Source organism: Clarias gariepinus, chromosome 17 (assembly GCF_024256425.1).
Source record: "Clarias gariepinus isolate MV-2021 ecotype Netherlands chromosome 17, CGAR_prim_01v2, whole genome shotgun sequence".
Taxonomy (NCBI): domain Eukaryota; kingdom Metazoa; phylum Chordata; class Actinopteri; order Siluriformes; family Clariidae; genus Clarias; species Clarias gariepinus.
In genome coordinates, this window is record NC_071116.1 from 14,146,867 (window position 1) to 14,158,883 (window position 12,017).

Here is a 12,017-nt window from a genome sequence, read left to right on the forward strand (position 1 = left end):
GATGAATGAGGAAAACGAAAGAGAACAAAGAGTAGAAGAGGTGACTTGTGAAACAGGAAGTAGCAAATATTGGTAGAAGTGAGGTGAGAAGGGCGTTGAAGAGGATGAAGAGTGGAAAGGCTGTTGGTCCTGATGATATACCTGTGGAGGTATGGAAGTGCTTAGGAGAGGTGGCAGTAGAGTTTTTGACAAGTTTGTTTAACAAGATCTTGGAGAGTGAGAGGATTCCAGAGGAATGGAGGAGAAGTGTATTGGTGCCAATTTTTAAGAACAAGGGAGATGTGCAAAGCTGTGGTAATTATAGAGGTATAAAGCTAATGAGCCAGACAATGAAGCTGTGGGAGTCCCACCACTACTAGCTGTGGGAGTAGTGGAAGCTAGGTTAAGGGCAGAGGTAAGCATTTGTGAGCAGCAATATGGTTTTATGCCTAGAAAGAGTACATCAGATGCAGTATTTGTTTTGAGGATCCTGGCGGAGAAGTACAGAGAAGGTAACAGGGAGTTGCATTGTGTCTTTTTAGATTTAGAGAAAGCGTATGACAGGGTGCCAAGAGAGGAGCTGTGGTATTGTATGAGGAAGTCTGGAGTGGCAGAGAAGTATGTTAGAGTGGTGCAGGACATGTATGAGAGCTGTAAGACAGTGGTAAGATGTGCTGTAGGTGTGACAGAAGAGTTTAAGGTGGAGGTGGGTCTGCATCAAGGATCGGCTCTAAGCCCCTTTTTGTTTGCTCTGGTAATGGACAGGATGACAGATGAGGTAAGACAGGAGTCCCCATGGACTATGATGTTTGCAGATGACATTGTGCTCTGTAGCGAGAGCAGGGAACAGGTGGAGGAAAATTTGGAGAGGTGGAGGTATGCTCTGGAAAGCAGAGGAATGAAGGTTAGCCGCAGCAAGACGGAATACATGTGTGTAAATGAAAGGGACCAGGAGGATCGGTGAGGCTACAGGGAGCAGAGGTAAAGAAGGTGCAGGATTTTAAGTACTTGGGGTCAACGGTCCAGAGCAACGGTGAGTGTGGAAAGGAGGTGAAGAGGCGGGTACAGGCAGGTTGGAATGGGTGGAGAAAAGTGTCAGGTGTGTTGTGCGATAAAAGAGTATCAGCGAAAATGAAAGGAAAGGTGTACAGGACAGTGGTGAGACCAGCGGTGCTCTACGGCTTAGAGACAGTGGCGCTGAAGAAAAGACAGGAGGCAGAGTTGGAGGTAGCAGAGCTGAAGATGTTGAGGTTCTCTTTGGGAGTGACAAGGATGGATAGGATTAAGAATGAGTTTATCAGAGGGACAACCCACGTTAGATGTTTTGGAGATAAAGTCAGAGAGGCCAGATTGAGGTGGTTTGGGCATGTTCAGAAGAGAGATTGTGAATATATCGGTAGAAGGATGCTGAGGTTGGAACTGCCAGGCAGGAGGTCTAGAGGAAGACCAAAGAGGAGATTTATGGATGCAGTGAGAGAGGACATGAAGTTAGTTGGTGTGAGAGAAGAGGATGCAGAGGATAGGGTTAGATGGAGGCAGATGATTCGCTGTGGCGACCCCTGAAAGGGAACAGACGAAAGACAAAGAAGAAGAAGAGTCAGGTTTCAGGCCCCATCATAGTACAAAAACTGCACTAGTTAAGATTACAAACGACTTGTTTTTAGCTTCGGACCAAGGCTGCATCTCAATACTAGTCTTGCTTGATCTTAGTGCTGCATTCGACACCATAGATCATAATATTCTCATAGATTGCTTACATAATTACATAGGTATTCAGGGACAGGCATTAAAATAGTTTAGATCATACCTGTCTGATCGTTTTGTAGATCTAAATGGAGAACTGTCTGGTGTAATGCCAGTGAAATATGGGGTCCCACAAGGGTCAGTTTTAGGACCTCTGCTGTTCTCAATATACATGCTTCCCTTGGGTAACATCATTAGAAGACATGGGATTAGTTTCCATTGTTATGATGATACACAATTATATATCTCAACAAAACCAGACGAAATACCTAAGTTGTCTAGATTAACCGAGTGTGTCCAGGGCATAAAAGATTGGATGACCAATAAGTTTCTTTTACTAAACTCAGACAAGACAGAGATATTACTTATCGGCCCAAAAACCAGCACACAACAGCTTTCACAATTCAGCCTGCGTTTAGAAGGATGTACTGTTACTACTAGCTCAACAGTAAAAGACCTTGGCGTAATATTAGACACCAACTTGTCCTTTGAAAATCATATTTCCAATATCACAAAAACAGCCTTTTTCCATCTTAGAAATATCGCCAAACTTAGAAGCATCTTATCCGTATCTGATGCAGAAAAGCTAGTTCATGCATTCATGACCTCCAGGCTGGACTATTGTATGCATTACTATTGTAGGTGGTTGTCCTGCATCCTCAATAAACAAGCTTCAGTTAGTCCAAAATGCAGCCGCCAGGGTTCTCACTAGATCCAGAAAATATGATCATATAACCCCAATATTATCATAACTGCACTGGCTACCTGTTCAGTTTAGAATTAATTACAAAATAGTACTACATACAAGGCCTTAAATGGTTTAGCTCCCACATACCTAACCAGTCTTCTGATACGCTACAATCCACCACGCTCCTTAAGATCACAAAACTCTGGACTTCTTGTAATTCCCAGAATTTCAAAATCTACAAAAGGGAACTTTTACTTATTTTATTCAAATTCAGAGCAAAGAGGAAAATCACTCATGTAAATAACAATATCCCTAATTTACTGTGACTAGTTTATATATACTACAACCACCTTTTGCTTGTTAAATTTTTACGTTAATTCAATTCAATTCAATTTTATTTGTATAGCGCTTTTAGCAATTTTCATTGCCGCAAAGCAGCTTTACATAGTCAAAAGAATTATTTAGGTTTGTCTGAAATGTGAATTTGTATGAATCAAAATGGTCAGTTTGTAATTGAAGTCATATACAGTACATAGACAAAAAATACAAAAATGTTGTTCGTGTCTGAATACTGTTGGACCAAACTGTAAGAATCCAAACCATATCCCAGCATGACATGGTTGAGGCAATGACAATGGCAATGACAATGACAAAAATGAGGTTCATGAAGACATGGTTGGGATTCTCACAGTTTGAACAGAAGGAACCTAAGTGGTCTGCACAGAGGTTAATATAGGGGGTTAAATCTGGAATAGCACAAAAGAATCACTGCATCTGACCTCATTGGATCTATGTATTGTTGGATTTATACACACAATGCTGCGGAGGAAAAAAGCACCATGATCCCTCAGGGACACACACCACCCAGATCACTCTCTGCTCATGCACAAACACACAATACACAACCTCAGATACTGCAGACTGGACCCACAAAGCATGTTTCTTTCCAGCCAGAGTCAAACTGATGGCAAACGAAAACAAGAGAAGAAAAGAGCATGTGTGCTCACCCATGTTAGTTTTTATCTCTGTCATATAAAGACCCTCTGCTATAACCAGTGTACATTTATCTGGTATACGATTCAGTTACTATCCTTTACCGATTTACTATCAAAGAGCAAAGTGCAATATAAAAACTGTTATCAAATGTGCAATTTAACCTTCAAAAACTTTGAAACTTTTATAAAGTGCAGTAGCTTGATATGTGCGGACCAGGTTTAGTGTATTATAGTCTGATAGTTCAAATTCTTCTACTATTTATTCCTGCATTATATGTTTATTCTACTGTACTTCTGTTATCCTTCTTTTGTTTTATTTCTGACTCGAAGAGCATCTGCACAAAAAATATTCCAATGCACTTATACTGTTAGTATATGTACAAATATCAAACAAAATCTCTTGAATATTGACAACATACATATTTGGCATTCAAATGTGCACAAAATTTTGACCTTATAGCTCACACATTTACTTATCGTTTGTACTCATGGCATTTCCTAGGCCCAATACTTGTGCTGGATGGGCGCGTCACTGCCAAGGACTACCAAACCATTCTGGAGGACTTTGTGCACCCAGTGGTTCAAATATTGTATTCTGAAGGTGGTGCCGTGTATCAGGATAATGATGCACCAATACACACAGCAAGACTGGTGACAGACTGGTTTGATGAACATGAAAGTGAAGTTAAACATCTCTCATGGCCTGCAAAGTCACAAGATCTAAATATTATTGAGCCACTTTGGGGTGTTTTGGAGGAGCGAGTCAGAAAACGTTGTCCTCCACCGGCATCACGTAGTGACCTAGTCACTACAAGAAGAATGGCTCCAAATTCCTCTGGCCACTGTGCAGGACTTCCCAAGATGAACCGATGCTGTATTGGCCGCAAAAGGAGGCCCTACACCATACGAATGAATTATTGTGGTCTTAAACCAGGCGTTTCAGTTTCATTCTGCAACCCCTGTTTTTGTCTTTGTTAAATATTTGTATTTTATTTTCACTATATTTCAGCTTTCATTTTGAATTATTTTTTAAATAAAAATGTGTCTTTTAGTTTCGTGTATCTAGAAATTTGAGTGTCGTTTTCTACTCCGGTCCAGTAGGTTGCGCTGATTGACATTTCAGTTGAATATCAGCTGTTTTGAATTCGAACGAAGAAGAAAAACGAGGTTAGTTAGCTAGGTGTTTGCTGCACGAGACCACTGCAAACATGGCAACGTTTTTTGGTGAGGTTTTATCTGTCTATTCAAGAGCAGTGGAAGAGGATGATTACGATGACGAAGAGGAAGAAAACGAAGAGGATTTACAAATACGTCGGGAAATAGAAGAGAAACGGTGTGTTATCGTTTAGCTAGTCTGTTAGCTAAATGACTCGAGTATGAATCTCGAATGACCGAGTATGTGATAAAAAGTGCGCTGCAGATGGTACAGGAGTTTTTATGTAGTGTTTGTTGAATAAATTTGGGAAGGAGTCTTGTAGTCTAGTCTGATGTCTTTTTAACTTGTTTTTAAAAATTATGTTGTAATAAGTCTGACTGGTAACTTGTTATAGCAGGCAAGCTTGTTTAAACATAATAGGTTTCCAAATATTAAATACCACCTTAAAGCTTCGTTTTTGTTGCTGATAGTGTACCTATAACCCTGAATGACTGAGCACGATTGGGTTTTTACTAGTTTTCGGTTGCTTTCGGTTTCAGTTTAGCTCCTCCTCCTCTCATGCGGTTGAAGGAGAGAATATAGCAGTAGTTACGTGTGCAAGTGGGTTTCCATGGACACCGTATACATTCTTGTGCGCGTGCATGTCCTGGCTTTCAACAAAGTCACGAGGAAAGCACGACATGACGTAATATTTAAGATTAATGCTGTTGTTTTCCACCAAATTTAGGGTTAGAAACCCTTTCTTCGAATTCCCACCAGATTTGTGCTGGTTGTTGTTGTTGTTCTTTTTCTTCTTCTTTGTTTAATGGCTGTTGGAATCCAGTAGATCAGTTAAATTAACTGTAATTCTGTAGGTCCCAGACCAGCCTTTCTTAAAACATCTAAAGCATCCACAGTGATCCCCAGGTAGCAGTAATAGTGATAGAAAGTTTCTCATCTGCCATGTGGAAGGCCTGGGTTTATCTCCCACCCAGTGCCCAATTCACAGCAGTGATTGGATTTGCTCACTATTGGCATTTTTTGAGCCCTTTTTTTCTTTCGAGTAGGTTGAGAACTTGCTGTCTATTTTCTTACAATTAAGCAATCAACATCTACTTTGTTTGTTCAATAAATCATCCAAATGAGGATGGGTTGACTGAAGGTTTCTACCTATTGCCGTCTCATAGAGGTTTTCCTTGCCACCGTCGCCCTTGGCTTGCTTATCGGGGATAATTATTCAACATGCTAAATTAGTTAAAAGTGCACAGGAGTAGTAACGTGGGATGCAGACACCAATATGAGAAATCATTCTTTTGTGTTATACAGAGAGGTTCATATCAGATGGTGTCCAGAGGTTTCAAAAGCAGGAGACAGTTCTGAAAAGCTCCAATGCTCTGATCTGATCATAGCCGTGGGACCAAATGCTGCAGGTGATCCCCCACAAAGTCATATTCATTTTTTCATATAAAATACATATTAGTTAATATTATGCCACAGTTCAAGTCAATCAATAACATTTTTTAAAATTATTCTCCACTATCAGTTCCTTAGCTGGTAACAGACACCAGCAGGGGATGTTGTGTTCCATTGCTTTTTGTGCTATGTATCTATTCATTGCTGTGTCTTTGGGACTAGGTTTTGTCTCCGCATACGTTCTTAATTCTGAGGATTGGGCGCAGGTTGGGTGGGTGTCTTTGTGGAATGAAAGGAGTCGTGGTTCCACTCGCCCAGACAAAGCTCCCCTCCCTGGAGAACCTGGCTGTATCTTTTACCAGCCAAAGAGCTGTCCATATGTGAGCACACACACACACACACCTACACACACACACACAGGTTTAGAGCTGCATATGTTTGTCGGGTGTTTTAAAAGGTTTTTGATTTTTCCTATTTGTCACAGGTTATTATCTGCCAGTGTACCTGCTATATTGCTGAAGATCAGCTGTTCCAGTGGGCTGAAAAGGTACACTTTGTATAATGCTTATTTACAAATGTATGAGACTTTAAGGAATAAAACTTTCTGAAACAAGGAAGGAAGTCATAATCTTTTTAACTTTTAGTGCCAAGTTTCTTAATTTTTAAATTTAAAAAAGATTAACTTTATAGATTCAGTATACAAAGAAGGTAAGCTAGTGTGAGGTACATAGTTTATAACAAGTGTATATATATATATATATATATGTATTATAACGACTACCTGGGTGTTCTTATAAAGCTGATTGAGAGATTGACATTGGAGGAGGAAAAGAAAGAGAGAAATTATTTTCATCAGGAGTTAAACCGCAACTGTGTGATGAAATTTCGTAAAGGTGTAAAACTGATTGACTTGAACAGAAGACTTTAAGTAGGACTCTTAGCCGCATTAAAACATTTGAACAATGCAAACTTATTAAAAATATTAATGCTGATCCCAGCCGAGGTGACTCAGAGCCCAGTACAGTTTCTTTGAACATTCAGCGAGTGGAACGACTCTTCTTTGAAAACTGACTGATAACTTGTCACCACCTTGTGAAAGAGTCTGTCTGTGGGCCACTGTACAGACAATCATTAACCAACATCACTTGCACATTACATGAACTCAGCTGGGAGTTGTCACCTTCCCCATACAACTCTGACCTCACACCATGTGATTTCTACATGTTTGGGCCATTAAAGGAGTTCCTTGGGGGGCCAGAATTTTAGGCATATAGCAGACACAAAAATGTCTTCGGTGTATTGAGAAATCTTTCTATCTTGTTGGTTTCTGTGCACTAGTGAAACACCAGGATAGGTGCATTAGTGTAGCAGGGGATTAGATAGAAAAATTAAGGGTTTTTACTATCTTAAAAGTGTTGTTATTTTGTGTTGTAAAAAGTCCTGGTTTAACTTAAATGCCCCTCATGGACATGGTTATTTTAAAATAGTAAAAAACTATAAGAATAGTAAAAACTCTATGAACAGGTGGATTCAATCTTTTAATAGTTATTTATGTATGTGCAAGTTTGTCAAAAAACATCACTGTTCTGTCTGTAGGTTTTGGGCAGCATGCAGAGCAGAGGACTGACTGTGACAGTGTTGTCCGATTGTCCACTCGCCGAGTACAAGACTCCACATTACGTGAATGGCAGTTCCGCTCCAATCCTGCGTGCACTAAGGACCAGCACCTTCACAGATAGTCTGCCCTGCCCTCTGCTAGAGCAGCCCAACATCGTCACAGGCCTGCCTGCTGCCGGTACAGCTCACAAGAAAAACACACAATAGCGCAGGTTTTTGTTGGATGGATAAACATACCTCTCATTAAGCTGATCAATTGCAAAATACTGCAACAGGGATTTTTTTATATGTATGATATAATATTATATAATATTAAATTTAAAAAAAAGTAGAGATCAGCACCATCACAATTGATAGCGTACATTTTGCTTTACATATGCTGATTAATAAAGGAGAGTGCCATAATATTCTATAAGTGACATGTGGATTAAGGTCTAAAAGTAAGAGAGCTCTAGTAAAAATGTAATTAGTATTTTTTCTAATTATTATACGACGTTAAATTCCACTTATTTTATTGCCTACAAAAATTTTAGTGTCACCTGACCATATGCATTATAAGAGATAGTCTGACCTTTTTAAACAATATCAACATCACCGATTTGTTTACATTTAAATCATTTAAATGAGGATCTCAAAATCCTGAATATTAAATATTTGAAATATCGAACATTTCTAAGTTAACATTACATAACCAATTGTTTATTTTTAACATGGAATGAAACACAGAAGTTTCAAATGGAGTCCAATATTTTTGGTTATCTCTATATATTTACGTGATAATATAATATATTATTTTTAAGTGATAATATAATAATTCTTGTGTGATTAATATAAGGTAGAATTATTTCTGTTAAGTGTTTACTCCAAAATCAGAACCAGAGTCACATAACCATCAGTTTGCATATCGTCAACCTGCAAAGTGTTTTGTGTACTTTTTGAAAGAAGATATTTTGATTTTTCAATCAAAATTATAGGAAGACAGCATTATTAACTTCACAAGATGAAATTAATCTAGACAGTTTTAGACACACTGTTGTTCAAAACCTGAAAGTCTTCACTTTTACGAATGTAAAGAGAAGCTACAGTAAATGTCACATTTGGTTATTTTATTTACTATTTCTTTTTAATCATTGATCATATTCTAATGTCTTGCATTGTTGCAATATACACTATAATTGATTTTCATATGTTAACAATACACTGACATGACTCTGTGTGTTTATGTTTTGCGCTGTAGTGCTCAATCAGTGTCAGGTTCAGCACTCACCAGCTGTGCTCTTCCAGTGCTTCAGTGATGTCATCTACCCAGACTCAGTCACCATGGAGACCTATAAACCTGCCCTTTCAAATCTTAGCAAACGGGTGAAGGTGGGGTCTTACTTTCTACCTTATTTGTGTATAATTCACTACCGTTTATCTATTTATGTTACAATCAAAATTGATGATGATGATAATCTTTCACTCTTTTTCTTTCTTTCTAGCTGAAAACAAGTCCAAATATGGAAATACTGCAGAAATTAACCAGAGTTAATGATGCACACAGCAACCTCTACACATAGAGGAAGCTTCTCAGACATGTACAATGCTTTTTCTATTTGTAATGTATTTTTATGACCATTAAACACAATGTGAACATCGGACATTGTGGACTATTTTGTGTGGACATATGGCATGTTTTTTTCTGAGCAGCAGGTGGCGCAAAATATTATTTTTTACTTTGCTTTTGCATCTGAGGTGAATTCCAGTTGCATTACAGAGCACATTAAGAAACCTAAAGGGGTCTTGTGCGTTCTGGAAACATTCATTTCCCCCTCGATCAGGAATGTAATAATATGAGTCATTTTGAGATTACCTTCTGTGATCAGCAGTACAACGGATATAAAAGGTGTACACACATCTCTTCAAATTGTAGGTTTTAGTGATGTGTAGATTGAACCAACATAAAACACATCTGTTCAAATTGCTAATTAAATGTGATGTATACCAACAAAAGTGACAATCAAGCAGAAATTACACAGGAGAAAAAAACCGAAAAGTTAAATTTTTTTTTATAATCGTGCACGTACACTACTGGCATGCACAAAATCATCACAGACCTGCGGCCATTGGTTCTAATAACCCAAAGTTCAGCTGTTTCTGATGTCATCTTGGCCTTATCTGACATCTAGGTTATTATCAACAAATGAAGAAGATAGAGGATCACAATGATGTTATCAACCCATCCATTGGCTGTTTAGATAAAAACTTATATTATTTTGGGGTCCAATAAGATCAAGGATCCTTTTGGGACATATTTCCAAAATATGATTTGATTTTGCTAAATGTATCTTATTGCCCATGTGAACACCATATTATGGCTCTAATCAAAAAAGAGAAAAGTCATAGATTTTGTGAGATAATGCATTTTGATAGATCTGGAATATTCCTAGAATAAAATTGCTGAACCAAGATATGATAAATTAACGACTCTTAACCAAAAAGTCTAAATAATTTGTTACAAGCAAACCAATGCAGTATTAGCAGTATTAGTTAGGGTTTGCACACACATGTATCACCAGTTTATTGCCTTATTATTTTATTCTAAAAAATTTCTTTATATCAAAATTTTTACATGAGTTTTGTTGGATGCTTTATTGGAGTAAAGAAGAAAAAGATATGACTTAAGTACTTAAATTTGGTTTAATTTTTAATTGGTTTGATACCAAAACATACCATTTAAACATTCTATCTTATTATAAAACCCTGTTTTGGTGTTGCATTAAGACAGAGGATATAATATAAAAATAATATTTTGCTGCCTGTCTAAACAATTATTAATTTTTTATAAATTAATTGATTAATTAATATGTGTTAATATACTTTAAGTGTTCATGGGAAGGTTGCCTTTGTCCAACCCTAAAAGCAAAATTAAATGGCCTCAACAATGCATGTGCGGGGCCAAATATCAGGGGTCTACTGGTCTAATTTGGTGAGATATGACTTTTGAGGGTGTGCATAGAGCGAAATGAAAAATTGGCAAATTTGACTGTTAAGAATTAGGACATTCATTGCAGACTTTACACAATCATTTGCACAATAATAATCATGAACAATCACTGGAACAATCATTTGCACAATTTGCACAAACAATTGCACCCTTGCACACGCGTATGCAAACATACAGTATTGTGGATTTTACATGCACTTGCCTAATTTATGCATTAAGTGGACTGTATACAGTATACTGATATATTTGATATTCGCTTTCATATTTTTTTATTTTGCTTTGCTTTTAATTCTATGTTTGATATATATTCTTTTTATACCTATTCTTTTTATATTTATTTTATTTTATTCTATTTTATGTTTATTTCTGCTTATTAGTTGCATTAATTGGGAGACAGCCATGAAAGAATTTCGTTGTACAGGGGAAACATGTTTCTTTACTGTGCATATGACAATAAAACTTGAAACTATATAAATATGTGACCTTCCACAGTCATAGGAATTTTTTGCATTTTAATATTTTTTTTGTAAATTGCATAACATGTGACATAACATAATGGATTCGAGAGGTTGTTCTCTTTTGTTTTCTTGAGGTCAGTGTGAGTTTCCCAAAACTAGTATAAGAACATTTTGTAAGTGATTTTGTCATCTATGGACATTGCACAATTGTAAGGCAAGTCGCATTACACTGGGAACTTTACAATTTGAGAACTTTGCGGTTTCTAAACTGCTGCTCACAACAAAATGTTCCAAACTGATTCTGTGTCTTTGTCTTATGGGTCTGTTCTCTTATGATTAGAGATTCAACAGCCTGTGACAGGAATAGGTCTATCATCCGGAGGTCACGGTTTCCAATCCTGCTACAGAGACTGTATCTCCAGCTAGGAGCTCAGGGCGGAGCTCAATCATGTCCATCTACGCTTTGTTCCCAGGCCCTAATGCCGCATGTGCTGCATTTCAGAAAACTTACGTTTCTGAGGACGCATGTGATCGAGCCTTCACCTTCCCTGTTGGGGAAAAAAAAAATTCTGTTAAATTTTATTTGTACAAACCCCATGCACACAGATCCAAGGTGGGATTTAAACCCAGACCCTGGAGGTGCAAGGCAAAAGTGTTAACCACTAAGCCACCATGTCACTGTTATAGATATACATAACAGATTTTTTGTTTTAAAAAAAAGTAAAAAAAAAAATATTGTATGCAGATTTGACCTTACACTGAGCGCCACATTTAACTACGGTCATGTTCATATTAAGCACAACAATGGTACAAACAATAAAGCCAGAATATGGACCATTTTTTTGGGCTGTAGAGAGCAAAACCACAGAAAACACAACTTAGAACAAATGCTTTAAAAAAAAAATGCTGGCCATGATAGAAAGAAGGATCTACCACTAATGTCCTGGGGGCAGACACCACAGCACCCAACAGCCATGTATCAACGTTCTTGGAAAGTCTCTTG

At 37.7% G+C, this 12,017-nt stretch overlaps 1 protein-coding gene across 1 annotated transcript; it reads left to right on the forward strand.

The window, feature by feature from the left end:
* The first annotated feature begins 4,554 nt into the window (after positions 1-4,554).
* On the forward strand, positions 4,555-9,210 carry psmg1 (proteasome (prosome, macropain) assembly chaperone 1). The gene is made up of 7 exons (XM_053475816.1): positions 4,555-4,738; positions 5,867-5,970; positions 6,176-6,333; positions 6,438-6,500; positions 7,550-7,748; positions 8,808-8,938; positions 9,052-9,210. Exons 1-7 carry the CDS (start codon positions 4,614-4,616, stop codon positions 9,127-9,129), a joined length of 858 nt encoding a protein of 285 aa, XP_053331791.1. The 5' UTR covers positions 4,555-4,613; the 3' UTR covers positions 9,130-9,210.
* Positions 9,211-12,017: the final 2,807 nt, after the last annotated feature.

What these genes read in the sequence shown, in the direction of transcription:
- psmg1 (XM_053475816.1), top strand. Translation starts at nt 4,614, where the DNA reads ATGGCAACGTTTTTTGGTGAGGTTTTATCTGTCTATTCAAGAGCAGTG. An exon ending in CGGGAAATAGAAGAGAAACG is followed by an intron (nt 4,739 to 5,866) that starts GTGTGTTATCGT and finishes TGTGTTATACAG; the next exon opens with AGAGGTTCATATCAGATGGT. An exon ending in ATCTTAGCAAACGGGTGAAG is followed by an intron (nt 8,939 to 9,051) that starts GTGGGGTCTTAC and finishes CTTTCTTTCTAG; the next exon opens with CTGAAAACAAGTCCAAATAT.